At 50.6% G+C, this 22076-nt stretch overlaps 1 protein-coding gene and 1 long non-coding RNA gene across 51 annotated transcripts in view; one reads left to right on the forward strand and one right to left on the reverse strand.

Annotated features, from left to right (window-relative positions):
- Positions 1-22076, forward strand: part of SUN1 (Sad1 and UNC84 domain containing 1) — a 56662-nt gene that overhangs the window by 17058 nt on the left and 17528 nt on the right. For 8 of the 50 annotated variants that reach the window (XM_055346673.2, XM_055346689.2, XM_055346675.2 and 5 more), the window contains 14 exons: positions 5129-5317; positions 8271-8455; positions 9516-9542; positions 9651-9830; positions 14243-14440; positions 15343-15426; positions 15746-15856; positions 17204-17302; positions 17773-17866; positions 18431-18489; positions 18632-18774; positions 19231-19440; positions 20744-20830; positions 22033-22076. In XM_055346673.2, coding sequence (XP_055202648.1) covers positions 5129-5317; positions 8271-8455; positions 9516-9542; positions 9651-9830; positions 14243-14440; positions 15343-15426; positions 15746-15856; positions 17204-17302; positions 17773-17866; positions 18431-18489; positions 18632-18774; positions 19231-19440; positions 20744-20830; positions 22033-22076 — 1710 coding nt within the window. Of the gene's footprint in view, positions 1-5128; positions 5318-8270; positions 8456-9515; positions 9543-9650; positions 9831-14242; positions 14441-15342; positions 15427-15745; positions 15857-17203; positions 17303-17772; positions 17867-18430; positions 18490-18631; positions 18775-19230; positions 19441-20743; positions 20831-22032 lie in introns of those variants that run through there. The other 42 variants (XM_055346691.2, XM_055346678.2, XM_055346672.2 and 39 more) reach the window with 14 other exon arrangements.
- Positions 11092-22057, reverse strand: LOC134758889 (uncharacterized). Its single transcript, XR_010134581.1, has 2 exons — positions 22000-22057; positions 11092-12395 (listed from the first exon to the last, which is right to left on the reverse strand). It is a non-coding gene; the product is annotated as an uncharacterized lncRNA (long non-coding RNA).

The raw sequence follows: 22076 nt of genomic DNA on the forward strand, positions 1-22076 counted from the left end.
ATTTTAAGAAAAATACTTGTTACCAGCATTAGTCAGAGCTCACGTTCGATGATCGAGTTTTTAATTCACAGTTCTAGGTCCATCACACTTCCATAGCAACACACTCTGTTTTCTAAGAGTCCTGTAGTGTGGTGAGAACAGAATGGGCAGGCCAGCTCAGGGGAGACTGCTGCTTCCTTCAGACCATGCAGCATGAAACAGTGATTTGTGGTCACTTATTTTTGCTTTTCTGACCTATTTTAATAGAGTTTTAAAAATGCCTCTGTTTCTTTACCTTGGGAGAGCAAGACTTAATTTCACTGAAATTCACAGCCTTCCTTCAGTGAGACCTGTGGGCAGACCTCTGTGGCAGCTGGAGTGGGAAATGCAGAGGGAAGGTGGGCAGGGGTTAGCCGGAGTGGTGTAGGCTGGGCTGGGAATTTAGACTCTTGGTGGGCAGGGGCTGGCCGGATGTTGTAGGCTGGGCTGGGAATTTAGACTCTTGGTGGGCAGGGGCTGGCCGGAGTGGTGTAGGCTGGGCTGGGCTGGGAATTTAGACTCTTGGTGGGCAGGGGCTGGCCGGAGTGGTGTAGGCTGGGCTGGGAATTTGGACTCTTGGGCCCTGGGAACCCCTGAAAGGATTCAAAGGTGGGGGGCTCTCTGAGGTTGCTGCAGGATAGAGGTCAGGGGCTGTCCAGGAGATGGCCGGAGTGCTTCGGGGAGGCCCAGCTCTGGATCAGGACCAGAGGGAAGGACCAGCCGCCTCACATGAGTGGAGGCCCGTGGAGCACAGCCGGAGACTGGAGGTGGGGGCCTCAGGGCTGGTCTGGACATCAGTGCCTGGGTCCTCCTGGTCCTGGGCTGGCCTCCCGCAGCCCTTGCTGCCTCAGCTGGCCGGCCTTACACTGGGTCCTTACACTCTTCTCTGTTTCCTTTCCTTTGGCTCCTCGTAGCCCTGGCCTCTTTTCTGAAAGTTCCCCTTGTCTTCCAGCCCTCCCCGCACAGCTGGAAGGTGGAGCGGCCGTTCCTGATGGCTTTCTGTCTCCATCACTACCCTTGTCTTGATTCTTAGCAATTTCAGTAAACACTGAAAGGATAGTCCAGCATCCTGGCCACTCACTTTCTTTAATTAAATTTTTTTTCTCTTTTGGGGGCCAGGCGCAGTGGCTCACGCCTGTAATCCCAGCACTTTGGGAGGCTGAGGCGGGTGGATCACTTGAGGTAAAGAGTTCGAGAGCAGCCTGGCCAACATGGTGAAACCCCGTCTCTACTAAAAATACAAAAATTAGCTGGGTGTGGTGGTAGGCTCCTGTAATCCCAGCTACTTGGTAGGCTGAGGCAGGAGAATCGCTTGAACCCAGGAGGTGGAGGTTGCAGTGAGCTGAGATCACACCATTGCAGTCCAGCCTGGGAGACGGTGTGGGACTCTGTCTCAAAAAGTAAATAAAATAAAATTTTTTTTCTCTTTTGGAAAATGATAATATGCAGGTTGAGAGAATAGTGACAAGCGCATTTGCCGGCCACTGGCTTCGCGAGTGATGCATGCAGGTCTTCCGCCCCCACCCAGCACTTTGGAGCCTCTGCGACTGGTGCTTCAGTTCACGGGTTCCCCAGCCCGCTGTCCTGCACCAGTGGCCTGGCACTCTCCTCACTGGGACAGGGTGGGCCCAAACACTTACTCTCAACTTCCCCTGGAACTTCACTGGATTCTTTAAAGCCAGTCTCTAAAAGATAATGATATATTTAAAATAACCCAAATACCACTATCATCCCAGTCATTTAAAAGGGCTTCTTAATGTATTTAGTCAGTGTTCCAATATCCCAGATCCTTGAATTTTCTCTTTCACAATTAATTTTTTTTTAAATTAGCCTAAACAGGATCCTCATGTTAGATTGGGTGATTTCCCTCTTAAGTCTCAATCTGTAGTTCTTGTCAACTGGTAGTTAAGTCTGGAAGTGCAGTCATTTTTTGGTTTCTTTCTTTATTGGCGTGACTCTGTGACAGATGGTGTTACGGGATGTAGCTCCCTGTCACAGCTTGAGTCCGTGCTGTCTGACGTGTCTCCTCTGTTAGCGCTGAGGCTGATGGATGTTGTCAGCTTGACCCACCCGCAGTAAAATCCAGCCATTGGCGATGGTTGCCTTGAACTTCAGGGTCAGAGGAGGGTGTTTCCCGGAGCCCTCGGAACCAACGTGCCGCTGCCCATGCTCAGATCCAGGGGGGCTGGAGACATGAGGGTCCCACCATCCAGCCTCTCATGGGGGTGTTGGCTGTGGAAGCCGAAAGAAGAGAGTTTCCAGAATGGGGGACTTGTCAGCAGGGGCAGATGCTGCTGGACAGGTGGGAAGAAGGGGCAACTCAGCCATGGAGGCCGGGGGGCCTGGCAGAAGCCGCTTCAGAGCCTCCACGGGGCAAGGAGCGAGCCGAAACTAGCCGGCGCTGCAACCTGTCAGCTGCTGGGGGAGGTGGAGAGGCGTGGCTTTGAGGGGAAGTTGTTTGTTTTTTACCATGGGGTGAGCCAAGCGTGTGTCTAGATGCTGGTGGCCAGGAGCCAGTAGAGGAGCTGAAGATGTAGGAGAACGAGGAAGGGCCTCCTGCAGAGAGAGGAGGGAAGGAGGAACTCCATCCAGAGCACGCAGGCTTGGCTCGGGATTACGTTTCCATCGCAGCAGGCAGGAAGGGTGTGTCAGGGTAGAACATGAGTAAACGTATGAATACGTGCATAGGAATAGATTGATTATGCGGAATTGGCTCATGGAGGCTGGCAAGGCCCAAGATCTTCAGGTTGAGTTGGCAAGGGGAGACTCAGGGCAGCCGATGGTGTGAGTTCCAGGCCAAGTCCAGAGGCCCAAGACCCAGGAGAACCACGGTGTAGTTCCAGTTTGAAGGTCAGCTGGCTCATGGAAGAGCTCCTGTTCTGGTTTGAGTCTGAAGGCAGTTCGTAGCTGGCGTTCCAGCTCCAGGCTGTCCAGCAGGAGGAGCTCCTTCTTACTGAAGCCTTCGTGTTCTGTCCAGGCCTTCAGCTGACTGGAGGGCAGTCTGCTTTCCTAGTGTTTTAATTTAAATGTTACTGTCATCCAGAAATAACCTCACAGATACACTCAGAATAATGTTGGAGCAAATATCTGAGCGCCCAGGGCCCAGGCAAGTTGACACATGCAGGTAACCCCTGCAGAGGGAAAGGATGGGCGCGGTCAAGGAGGAGGCAGTTTTCTGATGGCATCTGGCTTTTCTGGGAAGAAAAATGCAGGGCATTTCTGACAGAGACCGAGAGCTGGAGGGAAGGAGGTGGTGACGTCAGACATGGGGCGGATGGAGGGGTCTGAGAAGGCCGTTGAGGGCTGGGCACACATGGCCCCGACACATGGATGGCCTGAGGACCTGGGGACTGCGTGACGCACTCACACCTGCAACATGGCGAGCTTGAGAGAAAGCGTCTAGGCCCACCCTGTCCTGGCAGGGAGAGTGCCAGGCCCCTGGGGCAGCAGGACAGTGGGCTGGGGAACCCTCGTGAGATGAAGCCCTGGTCGCGGAGGCTCTGAAGTGCTGGGGTGAGCAGGGTTCCGTGGCTGGAAGAGCTGGGGCGAGCCGGGGTCCGTGGCTGGAGTCGGTGTCGGGGCACAGCCGCCACACTCTGAGCAGCGGTCTGAAGCACGTCAGTCTCAGACACGTGGACTGTGCCCCTTTTGGTCCGGCTCCCCTGAGCTGAGCTAACCTCGTGTGCCTTTGTCGGTCGGGTGCTGTGGGTCCAGGGATGCTTGGTGTCTGTCTCTGGTTTTCAATTGGAGTCCATTGTTTTCAATCTTTTGATACAAAGTAAATCTAAATAACACATTTTTAAAAGAACAGTGCATAACTAATGAGAGAGAGACGTTAAAGCCTAGTGCTCTTAAAGGTGAGATCTCTTATCTTCAGAGTTTTTGTCAGTCTTGTCTCCTTGTTCTGTTACTTAATTCTCTCTAATCCTAGACTGGAGACCTCCGTTTGAAATTTTGTGTTCCCCCAAACATTGCAGAAAAGGTAATAAAGTGCTTTAATACGATAGCCTACTGGGCTGTGTTGATTCCTGGGATGGTGCTGGGCCAGCATCCGTGTCCTCCTGTCTCCACTGGACACTGGTGTCCTCCTGCAGGGCTCTGGGCATACCTGTCTGTAGGAACCATGTTACGGATGGTGGCTGGGTTCACAGGTTTTCTTAAACTAGAATCACAATTGTGTAAAATATTCTGCTAGAAACAAACCCTTCTTGAGATGACACTGAAATTCTGTCTGGCTTCATAACAGTCATCAGCATTCAACATAGCTTAGTGCAGTCTCTCTCTTGTCCCCACCTCAGCCTCTAAGTTAAAGAAGAACCTCTTTCTTAAATTGTGTATAGTGACTCAAAGCAGTTTGTATTAACTTACTGTTGGTCATGAACGTATGACAGGGTCTAGCTCTGTTGCCCAGGCTGAAGTGCGGTGGCACAGTCATAGCTCACTGCAGCTTCAAACTCCCAGGCTTACGCAATCCTCCTGCCTAGGCCTCCCAAAGTGCTGGGATTGCAGGCGTGAACCACCGTGCCTGGCTCATCTTTTTATTTAATTACATTGGTTGAATAATTATATGGAAGGTATTGGAAGTGACTTTCTTTTGGTCACAGGCTGAAAGCAGTTGTGAATTGTCTCAAGCCTTTAGATAAATTCTAAATTTAGAAGGGGAGCATTGACGGCTCATCACTTGGCCTCCTCTCCTGCGTGGATTCATTCTACAGTGCACTGGTGTGTTGGATGAAATCTCACGTCCGCATAGTGCTGACTAGGAAACACACTCTGACGTGTTCATAGCAAGGACGTGGGTGGGGACTCAGGGCTCTAGCATATGCCCTCAAGCAGTTCTTAGTGTGAGTTGTAGACGCTAGGCCCCAGCATCTGGGAATGTGCTGTCCTACATCTGATGTGAAGGAAGAGTGGCTGGGGCAGATGTCAGGAGCTGGTGCTGGCTGACCTGTGTGCCACCATACGTTTGCTTTAGAGTGGGGTTGTCACCCAGTAATAGTTGCTCTTGAAAATCCACAGTACATTGCACCTTCAGTTTATGGTTTGTTCATTTTGTTTCAGAATGGAGGCTATAAGCACTGCTTACCTCTGATGAGTTTTTTCCTTCTAGTTCCAGTTATTCTTCAGATGCTCTGGATTTTGAGACGGAGCACAAATTGGACCCTGTATTTGATTCTCCACGGATGTCCCGCCGTAGTTTGCGCCTGGCCACGACAGCATGCACCCTGGGGGATGGTGAGGCTGTGGGTGCCGACAGCGGCACCAGCAGCGCTGTCTCCCTGAAGAACCGAGCGGCCAGGTGAGCACCGCTGCGCTTCCTCTCCATCTGATCTCTAACACCAGTTAAAACCAAGCCTCCATACTTTTTGGTCTGTAAAGCCACACCCTGTCTCGAGCTTAAGGATATGTGTGTGTATGTGCGTGTACAGACACACAAACCTGCCATATAAAGTGGTAGTTTGCTGCAAATAAAGACTGAAAGGAACTCTGGAATCTTTGTGGCTTGTCTAGTATTGATGTTCTGCTGTTCTTGTTTCAAGTTCTCTTCGCTGGTGCACTCCACGTGCAGTGCCAGCACTCAGGTCTGGAAGCTTTGTGGCCCTGTGGTGGGAGCTCAGCTACAGCTGTCCTACCACACGTGTAAAGAGGAAGGAATCTTACAGATTACACATGCTGTCGTGGACGATCTCCGTGTCCAGTTCATTCTTTTTTCTGGAGACGGAGTCTCGCTCTGTCGCCTAGGGTGGAATGCAGTGGCACGATCTCAGCTCCCTGCCTCCTCTGTCTCCCGGGTTCAAGCGATTCTACTGCACGCAGCCTCCTGAGTAGCTGGGATTACAGGCGCCCGCCACCACGCCTGGCAAATTTTCCTTTTTTTTTTGAGACAGAGTCTCACTTCATTGTCCAGGCTGGAGTACAATGGTGGCGTGATCTTGGCTCACTGCAGCCTCTGCCTCCCGGGTTCAAGAGATTCTCCTGCCTCAGCCTCCCGAGTAGCTGAGACTACAGGCACCCACCACCACGCCCAGCTAATTTTTGTATTTTTAGTAGAGACGCGGTTTCACCATGTTGGCCAGGCTGGTCTCGAACTCCTGGCCTCAGGTGATCCGACCGTTGCAGCCTCCCAAAGTGCTGCGATTACAGGCGTGAGCCACTGCGCCCGGCCCAGTTCATTCTTTAGGTCTTTATTAAAAATCTGTGTGTTAACTGACAAATACATAAAGTTTAGGTTATTTACCTATATTTGCGTTTGTCGAGTTCATTTGATCTCTGAACTCTCCACGTGCCCACTTCTGTGCAGAGAAGGAACAAAAGTCTACAAGATCTTTGTGCCATTTAGGGATAATAAAAGTGACAGCTTTATGTTGCTCATGTAAGAATAAGAGCTTCCGTTCCAGTCATCTTTCTCTCAAGAAGGAAGATGGTGGCTGTTAAGAGCGATGGCGAAATGGTTGATGGGTGGAGAACTGCCTGGGATCTGAACAGCCACTCCCAGCCGGTGGCTTCCACAGGCACCACAATCATCTAGGGAGTTCACTGTGCAAAGAGTTCGATTCCCAGCCTCACCCTTGGAGATGCAGGATGTGAGTTCATGATGTAGCTGAGGACAAGCAGATCCCATTGGGTAGCTCCGTGTCAAGCACCCAGTTACCAGGGTCGTACAGCAGCCCGGTCTCCGTCTCCCAGTGGCGTGGAGAGCAAGTGTGCTGCAGGTGTACTGCCACGCCGCGCTCCTGTGGCCGTCATCCTCCCTCTGCCGGGTGTCACTGCTGCCTTTGGCCTCCCGCGCTTCCCTCGAAGGGGAGGATCTTGTTCATCGTCCTGGGTTCCCTCTACCTGATGGTGGTAACATTCACAGGGTGTTTTCATCTGACGGCTTTCCTGTTGTCATTTGTGGTCAATATGAATGCAGAAATTATTTTTTGACTATCTATTGTTTTTTCTTTTTTTGAAATGGAGTCTCACTCTGTCTCCCAGGCTGGAGTGCAGTGGTGCAATCTCGGCTCACCGCAAGCTCCACCTCCTGGGTTTACGCCATTCTCCTGCCTCAGCCTCCGAAGTAGCTGGGACTACAGGTGCCCGCCACCATGCCTGGCTAATTTTTTGTATTTTTAGTAGAGACGGGGTTTCACCATGTTAGCCAGGATGGTCTCGATCTCCTGACCTCGTGATCCACCTGTCTCGGTCTCCCAAAGTGCTGGGATTACAGGCATGAGCCACTGCGCCTGGCCCTTATATTTTGAGACAGAGTTTCGCTTTTGTTGCCCAGGCTGGAGTGCAATGGCGCGATCTTGGCTCACCGCAACCTCTGCCTTCCAGGTTCAAGCGATTCTCCAGCCTCAGCCTCCCGAGTAGCTGGGATTGCAGGCATGTGCCACCATGCCCAGCTAATTTTGTATTTTTAGTAGAGATGGGGTTTCTCCATGTTGGTCAGGCTGGTCTTGAACTCCCGACCTCAGGTGATCTGCCTGCCCCAGCCTCCCAAAGTGCTGGGATGACAGGCGTGAGCCGCCGCACCTGGCCTATGACCACCTATTCTTTTTTTTTTTTTTTTTTTTTGGTTTTTTTTTGAGCCGGAGTCTGGCTCTGTCACCCAGGCTGGAGTGCAGTGGCGTGATCTCAGATCACTGCAACCTCTGTCTCCCAGGTTCACGCCATTCTCCTGCCTCAGCCTCCCGAGTAGCTGAAACTACAGGCGCCCGCCAACACGCCCAGCTAATTTTTTGTATTTTAGTAGAGATGGGGTTTCACCATGTTGGCCAGGATGGTCTCGATCTCCTGACCTCGTGATTTGCCCATTTCGGCCTCCCAAAGTACTGGGATTCCAGGTGAGAGCCACCGTGTGTGGCCATGACTACCTATTCTTGTTGTACTTAACACAATTCCATCTTTACCAGCGACTTAGAAATCGTTTTTAGAAAAGGGGAGGATTAAATTTATAAATCACAGATTTTTTTATTTTCAGATCTTTTTTATTTCTAGTTTATTTTAGCTTTTAACCACTTGGGATCATGGTGCCCAAAATAACCTGGAAACTATTTTGTGTTTACAATTTTAGAGGGAGTTCTTGGATCCCAGCTCAAAAATTCCTTTTTTATATTAACAATTGATTCATTACAGCAGAAAAGGCATAGGAAAATGGTTTGCCTTAAAATGCTGTTTATTCCCAGATTAAGAGTTTGTGTTGGTCAAATGTAATCATTTTGTAGTTGCTAGAAAAGATCTATAAACTTGCTGTTTTTTTTTCTTAGAACAGCAAAACAGCGCAGAAGCACAAACAAATCAGCTTTTAGTATCAACCACGTGTCAAGGCAGGTCACGTCCTCTGGCGTCAGCCACGGCAGCACCGTCAGCCTGCAGGATGCTGTGACTCGACGGCCTCCTGTATTGGACGAGTCTTGGATTCGTGAACAGACCACGGTGGACCACTTCTGGGGTGAGTGCCTGGGAGACAGAGATTGTCCCGCCTACAGCTGGGGTGTTTCTCAGATTATGCTGGGGAGAGGGGAGGCGGTTTGCACGGATTATGCTGGGGAGAGGGAGGCTGTGGCCACGTTGTGGGTTTGCTGCGTGACTGGCTGGTAGGAGCATCAGTTAGGTTCCAGGCTTGTCCTCAGACTTGATCAGGACGCTCCTTGGAAGCTGCTTCCATGTGCGCCTTGTCGGGTGGTCATTGGGTTATGCTGACGTGTAGTGACTAGTTACAATGGGGAGATTAAGCAGCAGGTAGTAATCTTATAACTCTGTTTTTATAAATGCATTACTTTTGTAGGATATTTGAACAAAGACAATCCAAACACTTACCAGTGTGTTTCCAAGAAAGCTCTAAGCAGTGAAGCAGCCAGGGTTAGAGAGTTGTTAGAGAATGCTGCAGGGTGAGGCACTGGCGCTCAGACTTGGCTGACGTGGAGTCTGGGCAGTGGGAGCCACAGCCTGGCTGGCGAGAGCATGGGGTCCCAAGGCTGTGCATGGAGAGGGAAGCATGGTAAGGGGCGCCCAGCCGCTCATCTGCATTCGGTTTATGTTCTGGTTGGCCCTTTTGAGACAATTAGAAGATCCAGATTAGTTCCAGAGATCACGTGTGCTAATTTTGGGAAGCCTTGGTATTGGTGTTTGTTCTGTTTTGCTTAGCTAGTGAGAGTGGTTACCAGGCAACAGAGAGGCATCTGCTGCTGCTGAGGCTTGTGCCTCACTGAGCGGGCTGTGAGAAGATAGATGAGCTTTCCTCTCCTTCCCTCATGTTCTGCTTTCCTCCTTAGGCCAGGTGCTGTGTGTGCTGCCGTCTGTCTGTATTTTCTTCAAGGATAAGCTTTCACCTTCAGTCAGAAGATGGTATCTGCATATATCTGGAGGCATTTTAGGAAATAAACTGTGACCAGTGCCATAATGCTGATTTATTAACCATTGTAACCTTTACATTTTTTAATGGGTTTTGTTCTTATTTGATAAGCTGAGCTCAACAGCAAAAATGTGTGTGTGTGTGTGTTTTTTTTTAGGTCTTGATGATGATGGTGATCTTAAAGGTAATTATTTTAGTCCTTTTATCTTCATACACTTTTCAAAATAGAAGTTTTAGTTAAATATCTGCAGACTGTGATAAACAGGTTCCATCTACTGTTTGAAAACTTTAGGTGGAAATAAAGCTGCCATTCAGGGAAACGGGGATGTGGGAGCCGCCGCCGCCACCGCGCACAACGGCTTCTCCTGCGGCAACTGCAGCATGCTGTCCGAGCGCAAGGACGTGCTCACGGCGCACCCCGCGGCCCCCGGGCCCGTGTCAAGAGTTTATTCTAGGGACAGGAATCAAAAATGTAAGTCTCAGTCCTTTAAAAGTCAGAAAAAGATGTGTTGTCCAAATTTAATATTTCCTTTCTGTAAGTCTCAGTGTCTGCACTATTTGTCTTGGAGACTTAAAATTATCCCTTGAAAGCATAAGAAGTACACCCCAAACCAGCTTTGTCCTTCCTGTCCTCTTCCAGTTTACATTTTATGTGGTTAGTAATTTTGTACCTAAAAGTATTTGAAATTCTATAAATTTGGACTTGACGTGAGCAAAAGAAAATTTCTACGTAAGCGAAACTAATAAAACTACAGTCACTTTCAGATGCACACCTTTATTTTTATAAAACAGCACAGATGTTCACACATACTGAAGGAGTGGCTTTGGGACGCTGCTCTGGTCTGTCCTGTGAAGAGTGGTTATGCCAGTGTTCGTGTTGGGAAAACATTTCCCGTGGTCGCTAGCCCTGTGCTTATGGTGATGGAGGGGCCTTCAGAGAACCTGTAGGTCTGGGAAGGACACACATGACTGGTTTGTTCTGGGACAGCAGCAGTCACTGCAGGGAACCCCCTGATGTGGACATGGGCTTCCCTCAGAGGTGACTGGGCAAGAGTGTGGGTGTCACCGCGGGGAGCCTCCTCCCGGGCCTGCAGGAGAGACAGAACCACAGGCCTCTTTGCGGCTTCCAGGCGGGACTGGGATTCCCTGGGGGGCTGGGATTCTGTGCCCTTCGTGACTGCCTGGCCCAGGATCTCTCTCACCTGCAGCAGGAAGAGGCTGGGACCCTCGGCCGGGCCGGGTGCTGCCTCGTTCTCAAGCCCTTAGCACCTTGTCCTTCGAGCTCACGTTCTGCTGTGCTTGGAGGTGCTGGAAGCCTCAGGAGGGCAGGGCCGGGTCTGTCTTATCCACTCCGAGCCTGGCATTGCCCGGGACGTGGGGCGTTTGTCCAGTATTATTCAAATGACTGGACATAATGAAGGATGGCGACAGGACGAAGACTTCTGCCCTAAGATTTCTCGCATCTCGTTTTTACCATCTTGTCTTCGTGGCCCTCACTTGTGGTTGTGTCTGCTGTGGTGTTATGGACACTGCTAGTGTTAATACAGCACAATAAGAAAGTGTGAAAGGGGCCGGGAAAGGTGGCGGGAGCGGGGCGGCACGTGGGTTTCCCTCACAGCACTGTGCACGGTGCCTGCTTGGGTTCCTCCATGTGGACCAGCACCGCTGAGCGGCCACTCTGCACCAGGCACTGTTCATGGGTGATCACGGCAGCCCCCTTTTTTACAGACAAGCAAACTGGGGCTTAGCCAGCTCAGGAGGCTCGCAGGTAGGTGGGGGAGCCTGGAGCTGAACCCAGGCGTCTGACCCAGGTGCTCCCCCTTAGCCACCTGCCTCCATGAGCACTTGGCACCCCAGGGCCCCGCGGGTGCTGCACATGAGCCGTGGCGTAGCTTAATCGACACGCAGAAGGATTCCGTGTATTCAGTGTTTATTGAGGCCATGTTTTGAAGCGTGCCATTGATAGGTCGAACATAACATTTTTCTTAGAATAAAAGCACATTCCATACACTCTACTATGGCAGAATAAGGAGATTCACAGATAATTGAGAGAAGCTACCGAAACATGCTGTTTTCCGAAGGTCTCCCTACACATGTTGTAGTAAATGTGTGTCTCTCTGTGACTGACAGTATGCTGGCGGTCAGGGCCCAAGCTTAGCCTTGCGGTTGAGTGTATCTTTAGATGGAAAAGGCGTTGGTGTGGTGTGGATTGTAGCTTCCCGAAACTCATGGCGCCTCCCCTCGGACGTCGGTGTCGTGGCGCCTCCTCGCGGATGTCGGTCTTGGGTGTTTTGGGGGAGAAAACAAGCCCCATCCTTCCCGCGGGGTTTCTGGGCTTCACGCCTGCCTTGCCCTCTCAGATGAAGGCCAGGACTTGTGCGGCCCACACTAGTGTATCCCCCTGTATTAGAGTAAAACATGTTTATCAAAGAACATTGGAAAATCAGGCACAAAGAAGAAAATAAAAATCACCTACAAGCTGCCACACCAGAAAAAAAAAACAACACTTCCAGAAATTTCCCCTCTACATACTTATAGTCAGATTGCATGAATTGTTTGCATAATCATATTTACTTAAAATAAGTATAGCTTTCCTCAAGTATAAATTTTCCCTCCACATTTTGTTTGTTTTTGTTTTTTATGTATGTACTAATGGTAATTCTCACTGTAAAGTCTTTCAGTAGTACAGATAAAATAAGTCCTTTCCCCCACCAATCCATCTCCTGGGGGAACCACTGCTAATGATAATAGTTGAGTGGGAATTCTTACGCTTTTTAAAATGAGGTAAAATTCAGATAACATGAAATGAACCATTAACGTGTGCGGCTTGGGAGTCGTTGGCCTCCCCAGTGCTGCGTGGCTGTCCCGGGGTTCTCGTCGGCCTCCCTGGTGCTGCGTGGCTGTCCCGGGGTTCTCCTCGGCCTCCCCGGTGCTGCGTGGCTGTCCCGGGGTTCTCGTCAGCCTGTCCGGTGCTGCGTGGCTGTCCCGGAGTTCTCCTAGGCACCTGCAGAACTGTGCAGTTCTGGCTTTGTCTTTCCTGAAATGCCATCACGGTGTATGCAGTTTAGCATCTCTTTTCATTTTATATGTTAATTGAGGTTAACTTTATTCTTTTTGATGCCTGTACAGTTTTTTGTTTGTTTGTTTGTTTTTTGAGATGGAGTCTTGCTCTGTTGCCCAGGCTGGAGTACAGTGGTGTGATCTCAGCTCACTGCAACCTCCACCTCCTGGGCTCAAGCGATTCTCCTGCCTCAGCCTCCTGAGTAGCTGGGACTACAGGCGCCCACCACCATGCCCGGCTAATTTTTGTATTTTTAGTAGAGACGGGGTTCCACCATGTTGGCCAAGCTGGTCTTGAACTCCTGACCTCGTGATCCGCCCACCTTGGCCTCCCAAAGTGCTGGGATTACAGGGATGAGCCACCATGCCCAGCCCAACACACATTGTATCTTTTAAAGTGAGAGGTGGCACGTACCTGTAGTCCCAGCTACTTGGGAGGCTGAGAGGCAGGAGGATTGCTTGAGCCCAGGAGGTTGAGGCTACAGTGAGCTGAGATCATACCACTGCACTTCAGCCTGGGCAAGAGTGAGACCTGTCTCAAATAAATAAATTAAAAAATAGGCTGGGTACTGTGGCTCATGCCTGTAATCCCAGATCTTTGGGAGGCGGAGGTGGGAGGATCACATGAGGCCTGGAGTTTGAGACCAGCCTGGGCAACATAGCAAGACCCCATCTCTAAAAAAGGAGAAACAAATTAGCTGGGCATGGTGGCATGTGCCTGTACTCCCAGCTACTCAGGAGGCTGAGGTGGGAGGATCGCTTGAGCTCAGGAGGCTTGAGACCAGCCTGGGCAACACAGTGAGTCTTCTTCTCAACAAAAAATACAAAACGTCAGCTGGGCATGGTGGCCAGCGCCTGTAATCCCAGCTACTTGGGCAGCTGAGGCAGGAGGATCACTTAGGCCCAGAGTTGAAGGCTGCAGTGAGCTATGATCATGCCACTGCTAGGCCACAGAGCAAGACCCTATCTCTAAAAAAAATTAAAAATAAAAATAATAAATAGCAAAGGAGGAGATTCTGGTGCTCCAGTGTCCCATTCTTAAGCTGGTGGGTCAGAGGTACGAAGCAAATGGCTGTTTGGCAGTATCTGAATGTCGTAGTGTATGTGTAAACAGCATTGGAGTGAAGTGGCCACGGCTCGGGTACTCTATAGATGATTGCTAGTGCGTCAGCGGAGTTGGCGGCCTTCCCCTGGGGGTTACTCCGCAGTCCAGTCTCCGGGGTCCCCTGGGGGTTACCCCGCAGCACCCTCTCCGGGGTCCCCTAACCCTGCCCCTGGGGGTTACCCCGCAGCGCCCTCTCCGGGGTCCCCTGGGGGTTACCCCGCAGCGCCCTCTCTGGGGTCCCCTGGGGGTTACCCCGCAGCGCCCTCTCCGGGGTCCCCTGGGGGGTCACTCTGCAGTCCAGTCTCCGGGATCCCCTGGGGGTTACCCCGCAGCACCCTCTTCTGGATGCCCTGGGGGTTACTCCGCAGTCCAGTCTCCGGGATCCCCTGGGGGTTACTCCACAGCGCGGTCTCCGGGGTCCCCTGGGGGTTACTCCCGCAGTCCAGTCTCCAGGATCCCCTGGGGGTTACCCTGCAGCGCCCTCTCCGGGATCCCCTGGGGATTACTCCGCAGTCCAGTCTTCGGGGTCCCCTGGGGGTTGCTCCGCAGCGCCCTCTCCAGGGTCCCCTGTCCACTGCCAGCTGGGCTCTTCCCCAAGTGATTATCTTTGGTGTCCATTCTAAAAGTGCCTGAAATGAATAATTTGGCTACCTGGCTTATCAGGAAGTAGATATTGGCTTTATGGGAAGAAATAACGCATGTTCATGGTTTTTTAATAGGCAGTGCGTCTTTCTACGTGAATAGGATTTTGTGGCTGGCCAGATACACTGCGTCATCTTTTTCATCATTTTTAGTTCAACTTTTTCAAGTGGTTTTAATGAAGCTCAGTTATGAATCAGAAAATTACAAATTGAAAACTCATGAATCAAAAGATTGTGAATCCGAAAGCTATAAGTCAAAAAGCCATGAATCAAAAGGTATTTAAATATTCTTTCCCTCCTTTTTCCACCAATCACACTTTCGCGGTGGAGAAAGTGCTGTGACTTTCCTCGCCAGGCGCCTCCCTCTCTGCCTCCTCCTGCGGTCTTGGTGCTGGCCCTCTCCTGGCTTCCCCCTCTGGATCTTGCATCCCTGGGAGCTTGTGGAACTTTTCGTTTGTTCTGTGTGTGGTTCGGTTCCCTCAGAGCTGATCAGTGTTGAAACATCTTTAAAGTTATTTCTTAAACGAAAAGTTAATGTGCTCAACTTTTGATTTTTATTACCTTTTTAAAGCAAAAACTTTACCTGAGTGGTATTTAGAACTTGTTTTTTCAGAACTTTTTTTCTTTTTGAGACGGAGTTTCACTCTTGTTGCCCAGGCTGGAGTGCAGTGGCGTGATCTCGGCTCATCGCAACCTCCGCCTCCTGGGTTCAAGCGATTCTCCTGCCTCAGCCTCCTGAGTAGCTGGGACTACAGGCGCACGCCACCACGCCTGGCTAATTTTTTGCATTTTTACTAAAGTAGAGATGGGGTTTCATCATGTTAGCCAAGATGGTCTCCAACTCCTGACCTCGTGATCGCCTGCCTCAGCCTCCCAAGTGCTGGGATTACAGGCTTGAGCCACTGCGCCCAACCCAGAACTATTTTAAGCAGGCCAATCTTTGTATTGTTTGGGCCACACACGATTCAGCCAGGGGGTGGGGGGCCTTTCACGTCTCTTCTCATGGCCCGGGCCCTGTCAGCGGCATTCACCTGCGTGGTAGGAGCCATTGGCTGTGGGAACTCTGTGGAAGTGGCTAGCCTTGCACATCCTCTGATCATGTTGACTTCATCAGGGTGCGACAAGCACTTGAGCTTGGCGTCAGTGAGTTCCCTAAGCCTCTTTTGCGTGTGTTGCAGCTCATGCCAGTTACTATGGGAGAATAAATGTGAGAGAGGTTCTCAGAGAGGATGGCCACCTCAGTGTAAATGGGGAAGCGCTGTGTAAGTATGGCTTCGTTTTCCTGTGGGCGTCGGTCGTGGAGTTGGTCCCACACGCTGTCATGTTGGGTACTAGCGGTAGAGAATGAACGGCCCGTGTGACATGGCGGTCCTCACTGATGAAGACGGGCTGATGGAGCTGCTGCTTAAGCCCTCATCACAGAAGCTCATAGCCACGAGATCGCATTTGCTTTGATTGTTAACTGTCTTCTGTGTAATTGAGTTTCCCAGTTTTTACAGACTGCCATTGCTATGCACAGTTGAGATGGACAGAGTTTGCTTGTGAATCCGCCACACTCACTGCCTGTCACCACACCCGCAGGCGACGACTGTAAGGGCAAGAGGCACCTTGACGCACACACAGCCGCCCACTCGCAGTCGCCACGGCCGCCCGGTCGGGCAGGGACCCTCTGGCACATCTGGGCATGTGCAGGTTGTCTCTCGCCCCGTCTCCGTCTCACCTCGCCCTGTCACCATGCTATTTGTGTCTTGTGTGGTTTGTGCTTGGAATTCACGTGCTTTAAAGTCTTGCTGTAAAAACTGACAGGAATAGAATTAACTTTGGTTTAAAACAGGGTGAATCTCTCTCAAAAAGCTCCCTTGTAAATTTTTTTTGGAGGCGGAGTCTCACTCTGTTGCCCAGGCTGGAGTGCAGTGGTGCAATGTTGGCTCACTGCAGCCTCCACCTCCAGAGTTCAAGCAATTCTCCTGCCACAGCCTCCTGAGTAGCTGGGACTACAGGCGCACACCACCACACCCAGATAATTTTTTTGTATTTTTAGTAGAGACAGGGTTTCACTGTGTTAGCCAGGATGGTCTCGATCTCCTGACCTCGTGATCTGCTTGCCTCGGCCTCCCAAAGTGCTGTTGGCATCTTAAAAAAAAAGTTAGTTTCAAAAATAATTGTCTCACCTGCTAATGAATAAACATAAAGCCATTGATTTTTCTTTTAAATTCTCATAAGCCATATTTCTTTGCATGTCAACCATGTTGTAATTACATAGTTGCAGGAATTAACAAGCAGGTGTTAAGTCACTGTGAGGAGATAACCACCCACAGTGAGAACTGGAACAAAACTTACTTTGGGAGGCCGAGGCGGGTGGATCACTTGAGGCCGGGAGTTCAAGACCAGCCTGGCCAACGTAGTAAAACCCTGTCTCTTAAATTAAAAAAAAAAAAAAAAACTGGAACAAAATGGATTTCATGAGCAGTTTCCTGGTTTTTGTAATGTGAGGTTTGATACCAAGTTGATGGCGGCGCATTCCGTCATCCGGCAGTGCTGTGTTACCATTCTGAAACACTGTTTCACTAGAAAATATTAGCCTTTAGAATAATGTTAATTTTGGTCTTTAAGTAATTATTTTCTCGCCTAGCACATATGAACTGCAGGTGTCTATGGAATTTCAATCTGCTTTAAAATATGGTATGATCTTCCCAATATAAATTGTGCTGGCACCAATGGCCAATATTTGTAGGGCGGCTTCCAACCTCCGCCCCCTGGGGTTTTTAGGAGATATCTGCATTTTACACCTGAAGTATCTGCAGGCAGAAGTGAGTGAAAACTATTAAAAAATAGAACTGAGCTTTTCAAATGGTCATGTCAGTGCAATATTGCCAGCACTTACAAGAGTTATTTGGCTTTTCGTGTTTTTTGAGGAGACTCTTGACCCACCGATGCAGGCTTTGGTGAAGTGTGTGGCTTGGGCGTCCCCACCGTGCTGTCACTGCGGAGGCTGGTGCCTGGCTTCTGTCTGAGGCCACACACGTCTTCTCTGCACAGGTTACTTCTTGCTGCAGATTCTGCGCAGGATCGGAGCTGCGGGCCAGGCTGTGTCCAGGACGGCGTGGTCGGCCGTTTGGCTGGCCGTGGTTGCTCCAGGTGGCTATTTTGGGTTTCTGTGTTGCGTTCTCTCCAGAGCTTCTGGCAGCTAAGCGCCTGCACTCAATGATTTACCTAACCAAGTAAAGATCTCATTTAGGCTCTCATGCTTTGACCCTTGGCGTGACGTGTCTCGTTCCTTATGACGTAGCCGTGTTAACTGACTGTACTTGCTGCATGAGCGCCCTTGGTTTCTCTGGGGTTGGGTCTGGGGCAAGTCCGGCTGCCTGAATGCCCGGTGCGGAGAATGCGTGGATCTGGGGCTTCCTCTCCTGCATTCTGTCCTGTGTGTTCATCAGCATGATGCGTTACTGCCTTGCTTCCTGCCGTGGTGACTAGCATCACCGAACTTCTTCACCTCCAGCTTCATCTTCATGTGCTTCTAGCTTGGCCTTCACAGAAATGGTCCATTTAGGAGCTTGGTTTTCCTAAAAACATTTCCTTAGAACGTTTGGTGTTTTCTCTTGTAGGGAAGGCAGCCTCTGGAGTGTTCTGGTGGCTGGGGATTGGATGGTACCAGTTTGTTACTTTGATTTCTTGGCTGAATGTGTTTCTTCTTACCAGGTAAGGAAATGGATATCATGTCAGCGTGGTGCTTTAAGGAACCAATTTTGTGCCAATTGCAGGCTCTCATTTGATTTGTTATTTTGTAAGGATTTAGCTTATATTTACATAGTGTTTGTATATTTTACAAAAGTGCCTTTATATTCTTATTTTTCAAACCAGCCTGTGAGATAAGAAAAGCAGATATCATTAAGGAAAACAAATGTGCAGAGGTGAGGCAGCTGGGAGGGCCTGGGCAGGTTGGGGGACCCAGGTCCAGGCTTCTGCCCTGCTGCAGTTCCCAGTGGCATCAGTCACCTCAGAAGGCTGGTGATCCGAAGGGGCAGCGACTCAGGGTAGCTCAGGCCATTCCCACAGCACCAGAGAGTTGGTAACGTAGGTCTCAAGGACACCATTTTACATGAAGGTTCTCCTGTAGGCATCAGAAGCCTTGTAGATAAAACCGTAACTGCTTTTCTAATACCGGGGGGTGGATTTGCACACAGTTATCTAGAGGGGAAAAACAGGTTGGTGAACCCTGACTTTCATTTTTTCTAAGTCATAGGTTTTCGTTGTTACTCCCAGGTGCCTTCGAAACATCTGCAAGTTTTTAGTCTTGCTCATCCCAGTCTTCCTTTTCCTAGGTAAGTCAGATCTGGCTGAGTTGCCTCCGATGGCTAAGCGGTACACACATACATGTAACTTAGTGGAAACAAATGAGCGTGTAAGTCCATGTCTTGAGCAGCGTGGTGTACCCGTGTGTGTGTGGTGGTTCTTCTCTTTTAGCAGGTCTCTCCTTACGGGGCCAGGGCGATTTCTTTTCGTTCTTGCCCGTGTTGAACTGGGCAAGCATGCATAGAACACAGCGGGTGGATGACCCCCAGGACGTGTTTAAACCCACGACTTCTCGCCTGAAGCAGCCTCTGCAGGTAAGAGGGTAGAAAGGCCTCTCAGCTGGCACTGCACATGTGAGGTCTTCAGGGACGTTCCACGCTGCTGTGAGCCAGGCACTTCAGTTGGGTGTCCTGTTGTAAGAAGTATTTTTAAATGTCAGATAAGCAAGTCTTTGGAGCTCCTTAAGTGTTCTAGGATAGTTCAAATGCACATTTAAAGTACTCTCATGATTCAGTTAGTTTTAATTTTAAAAACATAATAGTATTCATCACTGTACAAAGTACAGAAAGTATAGAGAAGAAAATGAGAAGCACCCATAGTCAGCCATGTAAGGATCAAACCTGGTACTCCAGGTTTCTGTGGATTCCTCCATTCGTGTGCCGTGCGCCCCAGAGCTGGTGTCTTGCTGTAGGACACTGTTTGGAGGTTTAACTGACTCTGTGCTCATGCTTGTTTGACTACCTGGTTTCATTTCTCTCTTGCCATTTCAGGGTGACAGTGAGGCTTTTCCATGGCATTGGATGAGTGGCGTGGAGCAGCAGGTGGCCTCTCTGTCTGGACAGTGCCACCACCATGGCGAGAATCTCCGAGAGCTGACCACTTTGCTTCAGAAGCTGCAGGCTCGGGTGGACCAGATGGACGGCGGCGCTGCCGGGCCATCAGCATCGGTCAGAGACACTGTGGGACAGCCCCCGAGGAAGGTGGGTGCTGCCGGGCTACCAGGCTCCACGGTGACACCAACACGCTTCTGGGTGCCATGTTCTCTCCTTTTGGGAGACAGAGGGGACAGGAGAGGTGCCGTTGTGAAAAGGGGTTGCCCTTTCTGTTCTTAGTTGTTGAGAGCAGTGTGCCGGAGAGGGAGTGGGTTTCCCGTCGTCTGCCGATGACCAGGAGCTGTGGGTTCCATAGCGCACATGGAAGTGGTGGGCGGGAGACGTGTGATAACCCCAAGTGGGAAGTCTGGCGGTCGTGGAGAACCGTGGTCTTTCCTGTCCTGTTCTCCAGATTGCCCTCTTAGTGGCAGGTCATGGCGCTCTGTCCCTGCAGACAGGACAGCCGCTGAGATGGACACAAACCGTCTCACGTGGGTCCCAGACGCTCTTCTCGGAGGCAGCCTGAGATGCTCCCACCCACTGCAGGGATCGCGTGGGGGGACCCAGGAACCTCTGCTTCAGAGGATGCCTTCTCTTGTGAAGAAAACAGCCGACAGCTGTTCAGAACCGTTTCGTGAAAACTGAATTGTATGTGGCCTGAGCTCACTTTAGCACAGATTGAGCCTATTCTTAAGCCGTCTTCCAGCACGTGCCTGTGGGTGTGATCATGGTGGCGACTGGAACGCAGAGCAGGGCTTCCCTCTGAGGCGGTTCGCGCAGCGTTAAACGCTCAGCCCCTGAGCCTCTAGCTCACGTTTGCATCTGCACTGCCTAGTGGAGGATGCCAGTACTTGCATATGGCCGTGTACCTTTATGTTAACACCACACAGAATTTTAAAATGCAGGTTCTCACTCGTATGGCCCCATTTCAGGTGCTCAGTAGCCATGAGTGGCTGGTGCTGCCCTGCTGGACAGCACAGATGCAGCACGTCCCACGATGGCCCGAGGGGTGCTGGATGGCATGCTGGAGACGGCGAGGGCCTTGGGCTCTCACGTGGTCTCGTGTGTCAGTGCACTGGGCTCAGGCCTGTGGTCCCAGCTACTCAGGAGGCCGAGGCGGGAGGGTCACCTGAGCCCAGGAGGTGGAGGTTGCAATGAACCACAGAGGAGACCCGTGGCCCAGGCTGGAGTGCAACCTTAAAGTAAATATATATATAAATAAAGATCTCTAGAGTCAGGGCTGAAATAAGGATGTTGTTATGAAGCGGATTATTCCTTTAGGGTCTGTGCCACATTGCGACCACAGATTCTCTGATTGTCGATATTCCGTGTAGAAACGCCTTGGCCTGACTTGCCCGGTTTTTGTTGCTTAACTTTCTCCATCATTTGTTCACTCCTTCTCTTTCCTAAGACTGACTTTATGGCTTTTCACCAAGAACATGAAGTGCGTATCTCACACTTGGAAGATATTCTGGGAAAACTGAGAGAAAAATCTGAGGTATTTATTTTTGACCTTACGCTTTTTTAAAATAAAAAGAAAATCAACTATGGCTAATATTTTAAAGCCCTTTGGTCATTTAATGTTCCTCTTTTTAGGCTATTTGCTGTTGTTTTGTGTAAAATGGAAAGAAACACTTGTTCTCTCTCTGGTGTGGCAGCGGCTCTGGGGCTCTAACATTGAATCGGGCGCGTAACTCACGCATCCCTGTGTCTCTCGAGGGCACAGAGCAGGGCTGCACACCCCAGGAGGTGGTTCTGCCGATTCCAGGCGGCCTCTGGGTTCCCATCCAGCTCTTTCTGGCTCCAGGGTGCTTCCTCGCTGCCACACAGCCGCCTTGCAGTGTCTTCAGAGGGGAAATAAAGGACCTGAACCTTTTGACAGACAGCACTAGCTTTGGGTGGGAAGGCCGGGACCATGCGTTGCTGGGAATGCCAGGGGAGGGACTGGGCCTCTGTGCTGCCCTCAGCCATGGGGAGTCGGGTCGGGCTCAGGTTCCGGCTCTTTGTGTCTCTGGTGCTTGACACAGAGCCTGGCGTGTCACATGTGCGTGTGTGTATTGAATGACATTGAGAAGCGTGGTGAGCCTAAGGGTTGTATTTAGCACACCCTTTTGGGAATCTTGGGACCCACTGCTGGACCTTGGACCCTGTGAGATCAGGCGGGTTTACCTGGGAGGGAGAGGTGGGCTGAGAGGAGCAGGCAGAGGCGAGAATGTACCCGCCCGAGAGGGTCTGCGGGGCGCCTCCTCCGTCTGCCTGCCCTGGGCCGGGCTGTGGAGACCTCCGTGGAGTGAGACTTGGGGCTGACGCTGGCGCTTAGCATGGTGCTGCTGCGGATGGCACAGGCCAGCACGGCTCAGCTTCATGTGTGCCTCTGCCGTGTCCCTGTCCTTCACGTTTAGAACACACTCTGGAGGCGTGAAGGGAGCTGACTCCCAACCCGGGTGCTGGTTACAGGAGCTGCATGTTCTGAGCCCGCCAGGCTGTTCTCATGTGATTTGTGCTCCTTTCTGTGCACACGTAATGAAGGTTACTTTGAAATGTACAATGAACACTTCCTACCTGCCACCCACGGGCAGATCTGGACTTTGAATTAAAGGGGGTATTCCAGATAAATCAATGGAGTTTTAAGTATGTGGTTTTATGAAAAGTTAATATATAACTTACGTGTTTCAGTAGACTATTTCTCATACTTTTTAGGCCATCCAGAAGGAACTAGAACAGACCAAGCAAAAAACAGTCAG

Source organism: Gorilla gorilla, chromosome 6, assembly GCF_029281585.2.
Source record: "Gorilla gorilla gorilla isolate KB3781 chromosome 6, NHGRI_mGorGor1-v2.1_pri, whole genome shotgun sequence".
In the NCBI taxonomy this organism is placed as follows: Eukaryota; Metazoa; Chordata; class Mammalia; order Primates; family Hominidae; genus Gorilla; species Gorilla gorilla.